Genomic DNA, 19,615 nt, shown 5'->3' on the forward strand with positions numbered 1-19,615 from the left:
CCAAGCCCTCACCCCGCAGCCCTGACACACGGAGGGGAAGGGGAGTGCGGAGCCCCCCGCCGCCCCCACCCCCGCACCAGGGCCGGCAGTAGAGCTGTACATACCGTGTGCAAAGTGTATATGAAGTTATTTATTCGTGACCCATCAGCCCATGACTGTGTCTGTGAATCAGTGAGCCTGTGGCCTGTGCCCACCCACCGCCCGCCGTGCCAGGCGGGGCAGGCCGAGGCCAGGGGACTTGCCCACCCACACCCCAACCCCCGCGTCCAGCCTCCGTCTGGGGGACAGTCAGACCCCTCGGGTTCTCTCTCTTTTTTAATGTCGAAAATAAACTTCTTACAAATGACCAGGCGCTTGTCCGCGCGCTCCGTTGGTCGGTCCGCGCTCGGCCCTTCCCCATTCCTCCAAAAGGTTCCTTTCCGGCTTCTGGGACTCAGGCTCTTCACCCTCAGTAAGGAAGCACTGTGACTCATCTCCCTCTCTTCCTGGGAGCTGCGGTTGAGGGCAGGAGTCCCCCTCCCGGGCCTCAGTCTTCCCATCTCTACAGTGAGGCGAGCGCGCGGCTCCCCCACCTGCTCCTGCCTCTCCATCTGGTTCCGCGCTGTTCAGCCGGTCCCCGGGGCCGGGGTGGGGTCAGCGCCCGGGCAGGCTCGGCTGCGGGCCGGGATGCGGTGCCCTGGCTGAGCCAGCTCATCTGGCCGCAACAAGGGCGCCAGCAGCTGGTGACCGGCCGGGCGGGCGCGGGGGCCGACAGATGGGCTCCGAGGCTGCTCCCCCCGTGGGCCTCTCCGCCCTGCGCCTCGGCCGCGTGCATCAGCGGCTGGCGAGGGAGCTCCCGGCCCCTGCCCCGGGTAGGACCTGACGAGCCCTCGCTGGGGAACCCGACTCCCCCATTTTCTCACTGCCCCTTCACCCCATGACCATGTTGGGGACACCACCCAGAGGGAAGCCGAACCCCCGTTGTCTGCTCCGAGACCCCAGCCTCTGACTCCAGGTCTCAGGACAGGGATTTCAGTCTCCAGCCAGACTCCAGACTTCACGTTCCCGTTCAAAGGGCCAAGGTTACCTCCTGGGGCCCCGCTGCTCACAGGGGAGGTGGGCTCAGGTGGTCCGCTCCCACACACCACCTGCAGCTCAGACTCCCAGGAGGCGCCTGGAGCTGGGAAGTTTGGGCCCGGCAAGCCCAGCCCCCCTCCGGGTTTGTGGTGGACTGCTCCAGGAGAGGACTGCCTGGTGGAGGAGGGGTGGGGGTTAGGATTCCACTCTTGACTCCCCTCCGCTGGCCTCTGCTACAGCTTCCTCCCGCCTCCCCGCCAGCACCCTCTGGCCTCCCCTTTTCTCTCCTAGGGTGAGGAGGGTATTATTCTAATTTTGCCAAATGCACAGCAGCTAATTAAGTCAAGGAGCCCCTCGGCTTTCGAGTTCTTTTGCATGTGAATGGGGGTTGGTAAATCCTCAGCTCTGGCTGGAGGGGGCAAGGGGGGACTGTCCCCAACTCAGGGTTAATGAAGTGGGAAAGAAGTCTCTCACAGCCTCCTGCAAACAAACCCCCACCCCCACCCCCACGCAACACACCCTGCCCAAATCCTACATGGATTGACTGAAACCCAGGGGATAAGTGCTTTAAATTAATCTCATTGAATAAGAATGAGACCAAACAAAACTCTTTAAAATCATATTAAAAATCTATCAAAGGACAACTTGCACTGGTGTGCTTTTCATTTTGTGCAAGGGAAGGAGATAGACTGGAGCAACCACCCTTACATTTACACAGCGGCCGTGTAAATCACAGACACAGTCCCAACTATGTAATTGTCCTTGTACCTCCGAGCTGATTTCATATCTTACACTAATGAAGAACAAGGCTCCCCGACAAGTTTATAATTACAGTATTTTAAATTGTCCTGCACTTCCCATCTGTAATAATAACTTTACAACCTCCGCAGTGAGGTGGGCTTCGGTTTTCATCCATTTAGAAGGCTAAATCGGTTTCTCTGTCCCCAACCCCGGGGGCTGGGTGAACTCTCCCTTAAGATAGAAAAAAAAAAAGAAGGAATGTGTGAGGCCCCCAGCAGGCAAGACAATAGAAGAGGCACTGAGAAAGCAGCGGCTCAGCGCCTCCACTGACCCACCCCCACCCTACTTAGAAACCTAGACTCCAGGGGAGCAGGGGCAACAGAGCTGAAAAGAAGTTGAGATTCCCCTAGCAGTCTTGTTGCGAGGCTTCCGAGCCTGTTTGAGAAGTCGAGCTGATTTTAAGGGGTGCTCAGCCGCCTCCACGCTGAAAGGCTTTGCTCTGAACTTCTCCTCTGGTGGAGCAGATTAAGAGATAAGGCGTCGTGGTCACGCAGGCAATTTAACAAGACCAGTGGAGCGCCCTTTGCAAGGAGGACAACTTCTCCAGTGGAGGGGGGGGAGCCTTAAATTTCTGTCTCCTGCAAGCGACGGCTGGATTCTAATGGCTTCCGCTGACTTTCCACTGAAGGGCTCAAGTGCTAAATACCTAGGGTGCTAGCAGTTTGGATATACCTGCCTTAGGGGCTCTCATTGACTCTTCTCTCTTCCCTAAATCTCGCCTCCCTTCACCACAGTGGGGAGAAAAAAAAAAAAAATCAAAGGAATCCACCAGGCTTTGTCAGAATGTCCTTTGCTGTGAGTCGGTTGGCTCCGCTTCTCTGAAAGTGGAAAATGCCGCTTGCGTTGCATCAGCGCGGCCTTCCTTAATCACTCACCAAGGGCTCTCTGCCCTTTAGTGTGTGAGAATGGAGGCCCCTGCAAAGATGTGCAGCCCGCAGGGTTCCAAACATGAAGACGTCTGGAATTTAAAAAAAGAGCATTTTACAAGCCCATGAGGGAAAAAAGCTTTAGGCTGCAACATTCCATGAAATGTCCAGATTCTGACTTCTAAATATGGGGATCAGGTTTATGAGACAGAGAAAGAGGTAAGTTTGGGAAATTAGAAAAAGAGCAAGATTAGAAATACACACAAAATTAGGATATGTATAGTGGAATTAGGCTAAAGCTTTCCCTAATTGATGCCTGAAATATATAATCTGTCAAGAGCCATAATAAGAGAGAAAGAGATTTTAAGGTTATTTAAATTTAGATAATATTAACCCTAAATCTGCTAAATCCATGTTTCTTTATTAACTGGGGGTAATGTATTGATTCTACTTAGAAACAGGCCCGGACAGCATCCGTGGCAGGAAACCTTCACTTAAGTCTCAGCACATGAAGAGGAAGTTTAGATCTCAAAATTACAGTCACTTAGATGCTTTGCAGGGCCCTAGCACTTCTGCCCGCTCCCAGGGCAGAGTCCTCCTTTCATGGAATGAGTACTTTGTGTGGGGGGAGGCGCAAAGCAGAGTTTCTCTTTGATCATTCCAGATCACTGGCATTAACCCTCTCAGACATCTGGGTCTTGCTGGCGAAGCTTGATCCCCCCTTTTCTCACCCCAATCTTGTGGACCCTCACATACGGAAATAAAAAGTAGGTGGCAAATTCACCCAGCCAGTACGGCGTGTGTGCAAGTGTACTTACTTATTATCACCGTCACAGATTTCACCAAAGACCCCTATTAATTCCGATGCGACAGCCAAGTCTCTGAGGTCACATTTCCCTGCACTGGTGGGCCAGGGCTTCTGAGACTCACCCTCACCTTCAGGACACGTCCCTTCTGGTGGGATGTCCAGCCACGTTCACCTTACCCCTGAGGGATGGAGGCCAGGAGGCCTCCCCTCCCCATGGCTCCTGCAGACCACTTGCCTGTGTAACGCTCACCATCCTCGCCGGGCCCTTGAGCTCACGTGGCTCTGGAGGGGCTAGGGGGGCCTCCACACTTGTGCTAGTAACTTCAGAGAATGGGGGAGAGAACAAGAGGAGAGGCGGAGACAGTACTGCCCGAGGACAGAAGGCCAGGAGGCTCTGCTCCCCTTTCCTGGGCCACTGGAGTTACCCCGCCCAAATCTTACATTTATTGGGAAATCAATACGACCCGGGGGGTTCTCCTTCAGACCTCCCAGAAAACACAGTGGGGGAGGGGCAGCTGTGGCCTGGGCCACAGTACAGACCGCGAGCCTTTCTGGAGCGCAAGATGGAAGAGAACGCTCAGGACAGCGGTGCCTTTTGACTTCAAAGGCAAACTAGAAAAAGGCAACAGTAAATCAATTAGTCCCAAGAAAGTACGTTTTCCCCTTGACAAGAAGGACAGAGCAGCAGGTGAGTGTGACGTGGGCGCTCAGAGCTGCCTGCATACGCGGGAACTGAGACCCCGGAGGCATTTGTGACCCACACCAAAAGCTCATTTGGTCCTTTTTAATAAAGCATTTGTATACATCAAGAAAAGGATCTGACAGGCTTTTCTCTACCAATTCCAGTTTTTAAAATCCTGTTTTACAAAATTCAGGCTAACATACGTGTAGAGGGCAGCTTAAAGTGAACGGTGAAACTTCTTCAGAACAGCACCACCAGGCAGGATCCCCTCCGGGTGGGTGCCGCAGGACGTCAGGATTTACATTAAGTGATTAAGTGCTCATGTGATCTACGGGCAGTGATGGAATACATCTGAGAGGGGTCTTACACAAGGCAGGGTAATCAGCTAATCCACCCTCTGTTGACCCCTGCCCCCGCAGGGACAGGGGTCTGCAGGGGGTGGCGGTGGCACCCTCAGTTCTCACAGGGCTCCTGATGAGAACAGGACGCCCACTCCAGGGCCCACCCTGTGCAGGCAGAGGTTAACATACTTTCTGGGACGTCTCCCCGTCCCTCCGGGAGGCCTGGGGTGGGAGGGGGGGTGTGTTTAATCTGTTCCCTCGGAGGCTGGGCCCGGGGTGCGGGCGGCGCCGCGGGGCTCGCTGGCCGGCCCGGCGCGCGTGTTCTGCTTCCTGACCTTGGCGCCGCCGGTCTCCATCCCGCTGGCATACTCCGAACGCAAGATTTCAGCCAGGCGCTGCTTACTCTGGGTCTTCTTCCTCTGAAGGTCAGGCCTGGGGAGCAGCGACAGTGGGGTGGTGGGGAGGGGGGAGAAAGGAAACTTTATTATTATTTCTTTTTTTCTTCTCCATTTGGGAAGAGGCGGATGGCAGCTGGTTCCGAGAGTGCGGAACTGACATTTTTGTATTAACAGAAGTACAATCCCTTCAATAGCGCTTGTTTTGATATTCTATGCACCGCAAGATTAGATACGCTGCTGACAGATTTTCATAACGGTGGCAAAATATCATGGCATTTTTAAAAGTGAGGCTTTGTTCTGTGTTGTTTTCACGGAAAGAAAAGAATGAAACACACTCATACTCTGATGGCAAATGAGGTGTATGATACAGCAGTTTGCCAAAGGGTGGGGGGAAAACCAGCCCTGAAATTCACAGCACTCTGCACGCCAGTGCCTGGGAGCCCCTGCCCTTGGCTGCCTCCTGCGGCCCCGGCTGGGAGGCTGGTGGGGGCTGCGGTGCCTGCCACCGACACCTCTTCCCTGACTGAAGAGCCTCTGGTAATAACAGATCATTTCTGACCCTGACAGTCCCACACCCAGGTGCGCCTGGGCAGACGGCGGTGCGGCGTCTGCACCAGGGATGGACTCGACCCACATGGAAAGTCCCGAAGCCTGGAAATCAATGGCAGATGGTGAATCCTAGTAACTGGTTTCAAAAGGCAGCCGCTTCATCATTTATTTGATCGGAAGATCAGAGGGGAAAATTTGTAGAAGTTCAATCGTACACAGAAAAAATGATTATGAAAACTGAACAGTAAAATAATGCTTAAGACAGGATTTTATCCAAAACAACAGGGTCGTCACCAGAGGGTCCATCTTGCTGTGCCCATGGTGCCTTCAACCCTGAGGTGGCAACAGCGTGGGCTCCTAAAGAAGGCAGATGCTACCCTCTGCTACCTGCATCGACAGCATTCCCTTTGCTGTAAAAATCAGAGGATACATCAGACTGAAAATAAATACAACAGAACTCCTTCAAAGCCCAGGAATTAACTACGAGACTAATACTGTGCCGCTAAAGTGATTAGAAAGTCTGTAACTAGGTTAAAGCTACCGTCTCCCTTTACGCTCACACTGCAGAGGGCGGGGTGCACGCGATGTGGGGGGCGGGGGTCTCAATCCATGCCAGTCACATTTCCACTGTCACAAACGGGGAGAAATGCAAAGGCAATCTGTGCGGGGAAGAAGACTCGAGGCCGGACAGTACCCTATGGTTAAGGGTCAGGCGTCTGCAGTAACACGCCTGTGTGTCAGTGCAGGACAGGGCGTGGTGAGGAGGTCAGAGCGGGTGCGGGGGAGGACTGTCACTCCACAAGGCAGGCTCGGTCACCATCTCACGTTACAGACAAGGAAACTGAGGCCGGAGGAGGGGAAGTACCGCCCCAAGACCATAAGCCCGATGCACACACGGGCCATGGACTCAAGCCTGAGCTCCTCCCACCAGCCGGTCCCGGATGGAACCATCAGGTGGGACAGGAGGCCCCAGCAGGATCAAGGATGACAAACCACCACGATTTGACATGGAGGAGGCCTTCGCGCCTCACAGGGATGTTTCGGTGGGGCAATGCGGGTGGAGGCCGGAGGACAGGGGCAGCTGTGAGTGGAGAGCTGCAGCGTGAAGGGGGGTCCGGGCCTGGAACCCTGTTCTGTCACTCACTAGCTGAATGACGTCGACGGGGAACTCGGGCTTCCGCATCCGAAAAATGGGGACGATCCCTGAAATGTAGTTCACAGGCTTTGTGAACATGAAAGAGAATAAGACATATGGAGTGCTGGCTGGTGGCTGGCACGTGGGCTGCAGACAACCACAGTTAAAACCAGGGCAGCTGAAGTCCAGAGGGCCAAGAGACTCCCGCCAGGCCACAGGGGAGCTGGGACCGACTCTGGGGTCTTGACGTCAGTGCTGGGCTCACCCTTTCAGATGGGCAGTGGCTCTGACCCCCGGGCCCTGGTGGAGGTCCATCCACGCTCAGGGCTCGTGTGTGGGTGGCACGCAGTGGGAAATGGGCCTGCTGCTGAATGCGCCCAGCGTGTTCCAAACGGAATGCTGCCAGTTCCCGGGCGTGCGGTTTATTTTTAGTCGGGTGACATGACAGACAGACTGGAAAGGTTCTGACGGGAAGGAATGCTTTTTCTCCCTCTTGTTTGAAGCCAGGTATTCACATCGTGTATAATTTTAAATGTAACAACCCGAGTTTCAAAATATGCAAAATTTCAGTCAAAATATCCTCCCAGCAGCCTAAGCGCTACCACTCCGATGCTGGCTCCTGCCACTGTTAAGGCAACATAAATAACCGGCATCTTACAGGGATTAATACGCTAATTGCTGGCAGTGCGGGCGCAGAGCAAGGATGCGGCCTGCTTCCAGCCCGGGGGCTCAGCAGCCGCCTGCGCTCAGGCCACTGGGCTCTACACCTGGCATCAGAGGCCATGCCGATGCACCAGTGTGTGCACGTGCATACACACACACACACACACACACAGAGTGACACATAACTGTACACACACGTGTGTGCAATGTACCAGTGTATACACACACAGTGTGATGCATAACTGTACACACACACATGTGCGATATACCAGTGTATACACACACACAGTGATGCATAACTGTATGCACACACACGTGCAATATACCAGTGTATTCACACATACACTGTGTGATGCATAACTGTACACACACACGTGCAATATACCAGTGTACACACAGATTGACGCATAACTGTACACACACGCGTGCAATGTACCAGTGTATACACACATACAGTGATGCATACCTGTACACACACATGCGTGCGATATACCAGTGTATACACACACACACAGTGTGATGCATAACTGTACACACACACGTGTGCAATGTACCAGTGTATACACACACACAGTAATGCATAACTGTACACACGCACGCATGTGATATACCACTGTACACACACACACAGTGTGATGCATAACTACACATGCGTGCAATGTACCAGTGTACACACAGAGTGATGCGTAACTGTACACACACATGTGCGATGTACCAGTGTATACACACACACAGTGTGACACATAACTGTATACACACACGCGTGCAATGTACCAGTGTATACACAGACACACACACACAGTGACACATAACTGTATACACACACACGCGTGCGATATACCAGTGTATACACACATACACAGAGTGATGCGTAACTGTACACACACACATGCGTGCGATGTACCAGTGTATACACACACACAGTGTGACGCGTAACTGTATACACACGCCGCCTCCGAGGTCCCCCCTCATTCTGCCTCCAAGTCATGGGAGATTGGTCCTTCCTGGCTGACAAACTCAGCCAGGCCTGGGCTGGGAAGGTGACCTGGGGGTGGCTCCTACCCTTGATCCAGGCCTGGGGCTCTGGAGGGTGACCTCTGGTGGGCAAGTGGTGCGTTGATCAGGAACATTTCTCAGGGTCTCCGAGTCTACCCTGACTGAGGCAGAAGATGCTGGCAGGAAGTCGGATGTGCTTGTCTTGAGGTTATGATCTCAACATTTTCTAGCTATTTTACGATTTTACTCTAATCACTGTTCTTCCGACTTGAGACCCAAACTCCAGCTCTTGAGTGACTGTCCAGAGAGCAAACAGGGGGTCCTGCCTTCCAGGCTGGGACCTCTCCTGTGGGAGGAAGGGCCTCAGGGTCAGCCCTGCACAGGTTCCCCCTGCTGTCAGGAGACACCCTGACGGGACCCTCCTTTCACTCGGCCGGCTCGCCGCCTGCTTTTCCTTTGTTCTGGGGCCCAACGCCCGAATGGGCGAAGTACAGATGGGAAGATGAAACGACGGGTGCATGGGGCCTCGGCTCCTTCTCCTGCCAAGCTGCAGTTCTCCCAGAAACTTGCCAACTTTCTTGCCCTCCTTGCCCTCCAAACACCCAAGCCCCTCTCAAGTGGGCATCCTGAGCATCCACCAGAGTAATCCCGTGGTTACCAAGCAACAGATCAGTTTATCTAACCACAGGGAACTCCCTTGTAGTGAAGGCTGGATAACCCCCCCCTCGTTACCAGGCTGGATTACCCAGCAGGACAGGCAGATGCCACTTCCACTGCCAATGAGGTGAAATCCAGCCTAATTAGGAAATCCATACGCCTGCAAGGATGACCATTGAAAAGGAGAGCTCTCAGGACCTTCTCCCAACAGCACCAATAAATTCAGAGACAACCATCCTAGGTAAAAAGTCAGTCTAACACACATGGCATGCTTTTGCAGGACAGAACTGTAAATTGTATCAGAGGATAACAATGCATTTTTATGGATTGTCTAGTCTCTCAATACCTTACACTTTATAGCTTTAGGATCACGCTTAGAAAAGTCTTCCTCATTCCAGCTTTTTAAAATATTCAAGTATACTGTCTTTCTTGAAAGGAGATCAAACTAGTCAATCCCAAAGGAAATCAACCCTGAGTATTCATTGGAAGGACTGATGCTGAAGCTGAAGCTCCAATACTTTGGCCACCTGATGCGAAGAGCTGACTCACTGGAAAAGATCCTGATGCTGGGAAAGACTGAAGGCAAAAGAAGAAGGGGTGACAGAGGATGAAATGGTTGGATGGCATTGCTGACTCAATGGACATGAGTTTGAACAAACTTCGGGAGTTGGTGATGGACAGGGAAGCCTGGTATGCTGCAGTCCAGGGAGTCTTAAAGGGTTGGACCCAACTCAGTAACTGAACAACAACGATTTTCTTTGAGCCTGCTACTGCTTTAATTTTACGTTACTTCCCTGGTGGCTCAGGCAGTAAAGCGTCTGTCTACAATGCGCGAGACCCAGGTTCAATCCCTGGGTCGGGAAGATCCTCTAGAGAAGGAAATGGCAATCCACTCCAGTACTATTGCCTGGAAAATCCCATGGACCGAGGAGCTTGGTAAGCTACAGTCCTTGGGGTCACAAAGAGTCGGACACGACTGAGTGACTTCACTTTCCACTGCTTTAATTCTATCTAGATTTTGTTTTGGTTTACGGTAGGATGTGGCAAATTCAACCTTTTCTTCCCAAGAGTTATCCAGTTACCCCAGTCACTGGACAAGAACTCTTTCCCCATGGTCTTGAAATCTCCCTCTAGAACATTCCTTCAGACTCTCAGAACACTCTCTACTGGCCAATTTAGAGAGTACATGATAACGGTGATGGTGATGCTGGCAAGCTGGCCGGGCAACAGGCCCACCAAACATTAACACACAGGCAGGTAAGAACCACGGGGGTGGTCAGCAAACTTAAATATGGTAGCAAGTCAAGTCATAGCCACTGAAAAGATGGCTTGAGGCCGCCTCCAGGTCTGTACCCTCCTGCCTGGCCCCGACCCTTGCGGATGAAGAAAGGCCCCGAATCTGAGGGGGTTTGGGCGGCTCTCTGGTGACAGTGAGAGTGACTGATAACTCCAGAGAAAAGGTGACAGGCAGCCCTCCATGTGCAACAAAGTCGTTCAGGCACAGAACCCGCTAGTGTGGACGGGAAGGTCAGCGCACTGAAGGGACACACACTGTCAGACCTCTGACAGCCACGGAAGGGAAGGAAGTGCATCAGGCTCTTCAACCCCAGCTTCTGTTCTGGCAGACACAGGCCCTGGTGGGCAGCCTGTCTTAAGGATGCCTTCTTTGCGGCATCTTAGGATCAAACCAACTCGAGCGTCTGTAAAACTCCAGGGCCCCAGAAGACACTGCATTCCAGGGGAGCCCTGTTAGGGCTGTACGTGCCATCCCAGCAAAGTGCCTGAGTGGCTCGTGGACACGGAGATGGAAGAAAAGTGGGTCTCGGCCTCAACCCTGAGCGCCAGCCCCCGCGAGGAGCCGGGCACGGGCAGGTGTCAGGCCGTGCAGGTCCCAGGTGATCAGTAGGGAGATGCCGGCCTGCCCTGCCGCCTGGAGAGGCGCCGTGCTGGAAGGGGGACAGAGACAATGCCGAGATAGCCGGGGTCTGAGAGTGACACTCTGAGTGAGAACCCCAGAAGTGCGTGGAGCTTCAGGCTTACCCAAGTGCCAGAAACCTTCCACGGGTCCCAGCAGGATGCAGCCGAGGACTCTGATGGCCCAGCATGCCCTCCCCTGACGGCCCTCCAGAGTCGGCGGCTTCCTCTAAGCTGAGATTCCTTACATGTCAGGAAAGGCCTCTACGGGATGGGGTAGGGGTTGTGTGAAGGGAAAACAACGCTTTATAAAGTCTAAATCTCTGTGAAACTGTCAAGACGGAGAAGCACAGGCTGGACATGGAGACGATGAAATTTTGGAGCTGGTGTGACCGCATCCCGTGAATACTGCCTGAGACAGATGAGCTCGGGGCAGGATTCCGGCACCAGTCCCTCTGGGCCTGTCCTGCTTGACACTATTATCAGTGACTTGCATGACATTACGAGGTGTGTTTATCACACCTGCAGACAGGAAGCCGGCAGGGACAGCTAACACAACGGATGCCAGGACACCCACAACACCCCAGCAGGCCGGAAAGATGGGCTCGCTGAAAGGCGACCCTGGATTGGGGCCACTGGAGGGCTTGCTGGTGGGTCAGAGAAGGTGGGTGGTCTGGATCGTCACACCTGCACATGGGCAGGGGATAGGCTGCCAGGAGTTTCCACCTGAACCGCAGGGCGGCCCTGATGCCAAGGATGGGAGAAGCTACAGTGTGATGCCAGGAGGCCTGGGTGTGAGTCCCTACCCCGCCCTGCTCTGGGGAGGGACAGTACCTGAGGACACGGAGGACCAGAGGAGGAGGCCCATGGCTCTGCGGGAGCCCGGCTGGGGCTGAGTGCCACGTGGGCATCCGTGACCCCTGCTGTCACCACTGGCTGCGGTGACAGATGTGACCGCCCTCCTCTCTGGGCTGGCCGGTCTCTACTGCACGTTTAGGCAGCTGGATGAGCCAGATTTTGAAAAGAACCTGGGGGGAGAGAAAAGCCACCCAGATGCCGGGCTGGGTGTGGGGCAGCTGGAGGCACTGGCGCAGTGCGGCCTGGGCCCAGCTGCCAGGGCAGAGCCACCTCGGGTGGGGGAGGACCCAGTGCCGCCCTGCAGCGGCCATGGGACCTGCTCTCTGAGTTTCAAGGCACCCAGCTCTCCCAGTGCCAGTCTGCTTATTCTCAAAGGATGAAATGAACCAACGAACCAAAGCGAGTATCAGAGAACCAATCAGGCACTCAGGAAGCGCTATTATTATCAGCAGCGAGGAGAGAGCAGACAAGGGGCGTCATCAGACACCTGACGCACTATCACGTGGACCCGGGGCGGCTTTGATCACTGAGAACAACGTTGATTGCTCTGTTTGTAAATCATGCACATTTGGCATTTCAATCTCAGAGACTAAAAGGTGGAAGATGAAAATGGTCACTTTGGGCTTATTTCAGGAGCCCCGACTAGTGAGCAGGGTCCACCCTGGAGGCTGTGAGCACCCTACCTCCACCAGGAGCTGGAAACACAGGCCTTACGGAAGACCAAGGAGCACTGTGACCAGTGGCACAGGGCGCGGGCGTGCGGGAGCGTTCAGGACGCATCTGTGAAGCCTGCACTGTTTGTTCACAGACTCGGAGAGAAGCGGGCAGGGGGAAGGGAACCGCATTTACTGGACAACGACTCCAAGCCTGGCTGGGCGCCGCGTGTCTGTCGTCTCTCCCCACACTCCACACGACCTGATCATCCAACCCAGCCCCTTTCCCCCGCACCCTCTGCTTAGACTGGGAAGCAAACGAGAGAAAAAGTCGGACCCACATCTTGCCCGCAGCTGTCTCTTCTCAAAGATCTGTCTCAGGAGCAGAAAGCGTCTCCAACTCACTCCAGGAAGGGTCGCTGCTCTGCTGGCTCCAGATCAAACCCTTCCACACAGGCACCAAAACACCTCCCGTGCCAAGTCTACTTCTGTCACACAGAGAATTATCTGTTCACGTGGAAAAAACACTCTTCACAGAACCCATCTACCTGTTACTCAGCCCAGTACTGACTCCAGAAGCCAGAAGGCTCTTGAGGGTGCATGCAAGGCAGCAAAGCACCAGGCACGCAGGCTCTGGGGTCACCCAGACTTGGGGCCACGTGACATCACCAAGACCACGCACATGGACTCTACACAGCCGAGGGCACACAGGTGCCCTTGGGAGAGATGCTGCTGTCACCAGCAAAGAACAGAAAACCCACAGGCAAAGAGCCACACACCACACCCTGGGATGTTGGTTCTCAAACCACGTCCCCCTCCTGGGCTGTTCAGTGGGTAAGACATCCCTCCATGCTTCAGACTGCTGCCAGAACCTCAGGACCACAACGCAGACAGGTCACCTCTGAAAGAGACCTGGAGGCATTTTGTGTGGGCCCTAACCAGACGGAAAGGCTCTGGGTCGTAAAAGCAGAGAGGACGTGGATCGCTGGCAACGGGAAGGAGCCCAAGGAACGTGGGGAGAGGTGAGAGGAGGGGAGTGGTCGCCTTTAGGGGAACAGAAGCTGTGTGAGCAGCACGTGGAGAACTGTGGGGCCGGCGTGCTCCCTCCTGACTTCTCCGTCGGCCTGAACTAGGGGAGCCTTAAGCCAGGACAAGGCGATGCAGGGCTGTGTCTTCTGCTGCACGAGGGCTTGTCTGGCGTCTGCTGATGACTGCTGGGCCGGCCACATCTCCTGGTTCCTGCGCCAGGAAGGCTCCAACGGTGAATGTGGCCATCCCAGCAGCCTCCCGGGAGAAGCTGGCTGGGTTCCTGCTCTTTGTTGTCAGTCCGGACTGCTCGCCTGAAAGTGTGCCCCATGGTTCCCGCTGTCTGCAGGTGACCCAGGTGTGGAGGAAGCGCAGGGTCACCATGAAATCCCTCTAATCGCCTCATTAGCCTGGTGGGGACGAGGGGGCGTGTGCTCCATGAGGAGGCAGAGAGCTGGTAATTGCACGGTGTCAGGTAGGAAATAAACAGGGGTAGAAGCAAGGGCCAGATGTAAAGGGGCGCGTGTGCAGAGTTGTCATCACATGGAGCTGGGTTGCAGCGGAGGGCAGCGGGCAACCGACGGCTGCAGCAGCGTGCTGAGAGCAGGAGGGCCAGTTCTCTGCAGAGCCCTGCCTGCAAGGCTCAGCCTGCCGGGCTGCCTGTGAAGATGACCGAGGACCCAGTAAACACATCATCCCTGAGTAACCACAGGGTACCTGGGTTCTCCGCCCAGAAGCGGCCCAGTCACCGACCACAGCGCTGGTCCTGCCCCGTGTCCCAGTCTGGAGGCTTCTTCTTCGTACAATTGTCCCAGAGAGACAATCCAGTGTAGGCTTCAAGGCTGCCCTTGACAGAGAGGCTGGGAGAATATACTCTTGTCTACACCCTGTGCAGCTTACCCAGGTTCTATGTGAAAATTCTCTTTTAATCCTTGTTGTTGAGTCACTAAGTCATGCCCGACTCTTCATCCCCACGGACTGCAGCACACCAGGCTTCCCTGTCCTTTACTATCTCCCAGAGATTGCTCAAATTCAGGTTCACTGACTTGGTGATGCTATCCAATCATCTCATCCTCTGCCGCCCTCTTCTCTTCCTGCCCTCAATCTTTCCCAGCATCAGGGGCTTTTCCAATGAGTCGCGTCTTGGCATCAGGTGGCCAAAACACTAAAACTTCAGCTTCAGCACCAATCCTTCAAATGAATATTCAGGGTTGATTTCCTTTAGGATTGACTAATTTGATCTCCTTGCTATCCAAGGGACTCTCAACTCTTCTCTAGCATCACAATTTGAAAGCATCAATTCTTTGGCACTCAGCCTTCTTTACAGTCCAACTCTCACACCCATTCATGACCACTGGATTGGAAAAATCATAGCTTTGACTGTACGAACCTTTGTCAGCAAAGTAATGTCTCTACTTTTTGATACGCTACATTTGTGATAGCCTTTCTTCAAAGAAACAAGTGTCTTTTAATTTCATGGCTGCAGTCACCATCCACAATGATTCTGGAACCCAAGAAAATAAAATCTTAATCCTAACTCATCTTTAAACCACAGGTTCACGTGGCGAGCTCCTCACTGCCCTCCTGTCTTGGGGATACCCCATCACCTGTTCTGAAGACACACTCTTCCAGGTTCCCAGGGGCTGACATGGTCTAGATGTTCCAGGTTTAAAAGTCAAGTTCAGGGCCACTTCCATCTCACTCTTCAGGATTCCACACTTCCTTCAGGCTAAGGTCCAGCGAACTGACCCTCCACGGGGCATCTGCTCTGGTCTTGTCCAGGCCGGTGGAGGCCCCCATTGCAAACCCACTCGTCTCTACGTTCTGCAGGTCAGTCCCCATGCCTCCTACACTGCAACATTGGGCAAACAGGGCCAGAAGCTTGGTCCTTCTTGGGACTGCTTCACGCTATGACGAAAGTGACTGTGTGCTTGTTCTATAAGGACAGACTAGCCGAGGAGTGGTCGGGGCTTCAAAAAAGCAGGATTTGCTGTTTGCTGGGCTCATGAAACAATTAAGAGGCATCTGCCTGGTTCCCACGCGGCAACAATTCTTCTCTTCTCTTTCCCTTTGTCTTCCTCTCAGGCTCTGAGGTTCCAGCCATCTATTCGAAAATATTTCCTGAGCGCCTACTATGTGCCAGGTCAGTGCTGGGGCTGCGATGAGAAAAACCAGACAGAGTTTCCACCCTGAGCAACATGAGGGCAGAGGAGGAGCAGGCTCAACCCACACATGCAGACACCATAGACGGCGGAGGGCTGTGGCGACGGCAATGTGTTGAGGGATGGTGAGGTGTCCGCCTGGGCAGGCGGGCCAGAGAAGGCTTCCCTGCAGGAGGGACGAAGGCCTGAAGGCAAAGAGGAGAGGGGAGAGGCCCAGGCTTGCAGCACGCTGGGCAAAGGCCCAACAGGAGCACGAGGGAGCAGGGGTGTCAGCCGGGCTGCAGGAAGTGAGGGTGTGTTCTCATCACAAGAGTACGGAGACCTCACCGTAACACTGGAAGGAGCAAGGGGCTGATGGGGTGAGGGGAGCGCCGGTCAGCAGGGAGCATAGGGGCCGCAGGAGACTCAACAGCAGACTGTTCCAGCAGTGCAGTTGCGGGGATTCACGGCGGGTGGTGCTGGGGAGCTAAGGGAAGAGACCATCACCACCAGGAGGCCAGAGGGGCCAGGAGATGGGTCGGTAGAGCAAGACACTGCCCTGAGATTGGGGGCAGAGAGATACCCCATGCGTCCAAGGGGGGCTCGCTCCAGCCTCTGCACTCACGTCTGGCCGATCTGTCTTCTGACAGAATGACAACTGGCTCCACGAAATGGAGAGAAATCTCACAGTGGGCAAGATTCCAGGATTGCCTTCAGCTAATTAAGTGATATTAGGGAGGTTGTAAATGCCACATAAAAACTGGCAGGCAAGCTGCTCCTAACGATGAGAATATTGCTTTGCAGGGAGATGCAGCTGCAGTGTCTTCATGTTTGTCTTGCAGGCACCAGCTCGTGTGTTCAAGGTGCTTCCTGATAAGCAAAGTTCAAGGTGCTAAAAGGTTGGCAGTGAATGGCACGTTCACGCTCTCTGTTCCACGGACACTTAAGTGTCATGTAGGCTGGCGGGAAGAACCAGTACTCCTATCCCGGTCAGCATATCCACAAGTGCTCCCAAGTCCAGTCCCAGACATGGTGTTGAGGCTTTGTACTCATCACCTGGTTGATCCCCAGAAACGGTAAGTGATCCAACCAAGATGCCCGTGTGGGCAAAACCCAGCCCCTTCATCACTGCATGACACAATCAGCGTTTAAGGAATGAGGAGGGCAAGGAGATGGCTGATGGGGGCAAGGTAGATTCTTTACCATCTGAGCCCCAAGAACTTCTCCTACCAGAGTAGATTCAACATGGTAACTCTTGCAGGTTATTAACAGTTATTAAACAAGTGAGAATCAGAGAAGAACAGAGCAAAGGCCTTTAAAGATGCAAAATGGGAGGAAACTCTCACTCAGAAAGACGCATGGACCCTAATGCTCATGGCAGCACTAGCCACAATAGCCGAGACATGGAAGTAGCCTAAGTGTCCCCTGACAGAGGAATGGGTAAAGATGTGGACATTTACAAAGGAGCATTACTCAGCCATAAAGAGGAATGAAGTAACGTCACTTGCGGCAACAAGGATGTATCTAGAGATGACCATACTAAATGAATAAGTCTGACAAAGACAAAATATCAAGACACCACTTTTATGTGGAATCTAAAGAATGATACAAATAAACTTACTTCCAAAATAGAAACAGACTCCCAGAAAGTAGAAACCAAAATTACGGTTACCTAAGGGGAAAGGCAGGGGAGGGATAAATTAGGAGTTTGGGATAAACAGATAACACTGCTGTATACAAAACAGATACACAAAAGAGAGGGTGGGACAGACTGAGAAAGTAGCATTGAAATGTACACATTACAGTGTATACAGCAGAGGGGAAGTCTGGCCTTGGAGTACAGCATGAGGCAGGGCAAAGGCAAACAGAGTTTTGCCATGAGAACCCACTGGTCAGAACAAACACCCTCTTCTAACAACACAAGAGATGACTCTACACATGGACATCACCACATGGTCAATACTAATACTGAAATCAGACTGGTTATATTCTTTACAACTGAAGATGGCAAAGCTCCATTCAAACAGCAAAAACAAGACCTGCAGGTGACTGTGGCTCAGATCATGAGCTCCTTATTGCAAAATTCAGGCTTAAACTGAAAAGAGTAGGGAAAATCACTAGACCATTTAGATATGACCTAAATCAAATTCCTTATGATTATACACTGTAAGTGAAAGTTGCTCAGTTGTGTCCAACTCTTTGTGACCTCATGCAGTCCATGGAACTCTGCCTTTCCCTTCTCCAGGGGATCTTCCCAACCCAGGAATCAAACCCAGGTCTCCCGCACTGTGGGCAAATTCTTTACCAGCTGAACCATAAGCAAAGTGTATGACTATACAATGGAGATGATAAATAGATTCGAGGGATTAGATGTGGTAAGACAGAGTGCCTGAAGAATTATGGATGGTGGTTTGCAACACTGCAGAGGAGGCAGTGACCAAAACCACCCCAAAGAAAAAGAAATTCAAGAAGGCAAAGTGATTGTCTGAGAAGGCCTTACAAATAGCTGAGAAAAGAAGAGAAGAAAAAGGCAAAGGAGAAAGGGAAGATACCATACCCCACTGAATGCAGAGTTCCAGAGAATAGCAAGGAGAGACAAGAAAGCCTTCTTAAGTGAACAATGCAAAGAAATAGAGGAAAACAACAGAATGGGAAAGACTAGAGATTTCTTCAAGAAAACTGGAGATACCAAAGGAACATTTCATGCAAAGAAGTGCACAATAAAGGGCAGAAATGGTATGAACCTAACAGAAGCAGGTGAGATTAAAAAGAGGTGGCAAGAATACACAGAAGAACTATACAAAAAAGATCTTAATGACCCAGATAACCACAATGGTGTGATCACTCACCTACAGCCGGACATCCTGGAGTGTGAAGTCAGGTGGGCCTTAGGAAGCATTACTACGAACAAAGCTAATGGAAACGATAGAATTCCAGCTGAGCTATTTCATCTCCTAAAAGATGATGCTGTGAAAGTGCTGCACTCAATATGCCAACAAATTTGGAAAACTCACCAGTGGCCCTAGGACTGGAAAAGGTCAGTTTTCATTCCAATTTCAAAAAAAGGCAATGCCAAAGGATGCTCAAACTACTGTACAAACTGCACTCATTTCACATGCTAGCAAGGTAATGCTCAAAATCCTTCAAGCTAGGCTTTAACAGTATGTGAACCGAGAACTTCCAGATGTACAAATCGACTTTAGAAAAGGCAGAGGAACCAGAGATCAAATTGCCAACATCCACTGAATTATAGAAAAACCAAGAGAATTCCAGAAAAACATCTACTTCTGCTTCTATTGACTATATTAAAGCCTTTGACTGCGTTGACCACAACAAACTGTAGAAAATTCTTAGAGATGGGAATACCAGACCACCTTACCTATCTCCTGAGGAACCTGGATGGCGGTTAAGAAGCAGCGGTTAGAACTGGACATGGAACAATGGGCTGGTTCCAAATTGGGAAACGAGTCCGTCAGGGCTATACAGTGTCACCCTGCTTATTTAACTTCTATGCAGAGGACATCATGTGAAATGCTGGGCTGGATGAAGCACAAGCTGGAATTAAGATTGCCAGGAGAAATATCAACAACCTCAGATATGCAGATGATACCAGGCTAAAGGCAGAAAGTGAAGAGAAACTAAAGAGCCTCTTGAAAGAGGAGAGTGAAAAAGCTGGCTTAAAACTCAACATTCAAAAAACTAAGATCATGGTATCTGGTTCCATCACTTCTTGGCAAATAGACGGGTAAAAGTGGAAACAGTGACAGACTTTATTTTCTTGGGCTCCAGAGTCACTGTGGACGGCGATTGCAGCCACAAGATTGTAAGACACTGAAGAAAAGGTTTGCGCAATCTCTGATTTGAATTTTAGTGGTGAAGCATTTCACAGATGAGAAAAGTATGGCAGTATGATTCCGCCCCCAAGGACGTTTCCTCATTTTAGCCAGCACACTAAATGTAGAACTTTGGAGTAACAGAGGTGAAGGACATGCTCTGTGGTGCTGGGGATGGTGACTGGGAGGTTAAGGGCAGGACAAAGGGGACCAGCCCACGCCCCCTTCCACTGCGGAT

The 19,615-nt window shown here is 52.3% G+C and overlaps 1 protein-coding gene across 1 annotated transcript in view; it reads right to left on the reverse strand.

The window, feature by feature from the left end:
• Nucleotides 1-4,301: 4,301 nt before the first annotated feature.
• Nucleotides 4,302-19,615, reverse strand: part of DDX31 (DEAD-box helicase 31) — a 72,917-nt gene continuing 57,603 nt past the window's right edge. Inside the window, exon 20 of the mRNA XM_052648540.1 lies at nucleotides 4,302-4,986. Within this exon, the coding sequence (XP_052504500.1) occupies nucleotides 4,800-4,986 (187 nt within the window). The 3' untranslated portion in view covers nucleotides 4,302-4,799. The remainder of the gene's footprint in view (nucleotides 4,987-19,615) is intronic.

The sequence above is a fragment of the Budorcas taxicolor genome, chromosome 11 (genome assembly GCF_023091745.1).
Source record: "Budorcas taxicolor isolate Tak-1 chromosome 11, Takin1.1, whole genome shotgun sequence".
NCBI lineage: Eukaryota > Metazoa > Chordata > Mammalia > Artiodactyla > Bovidae > Budorcas > Budorcas taxicolor.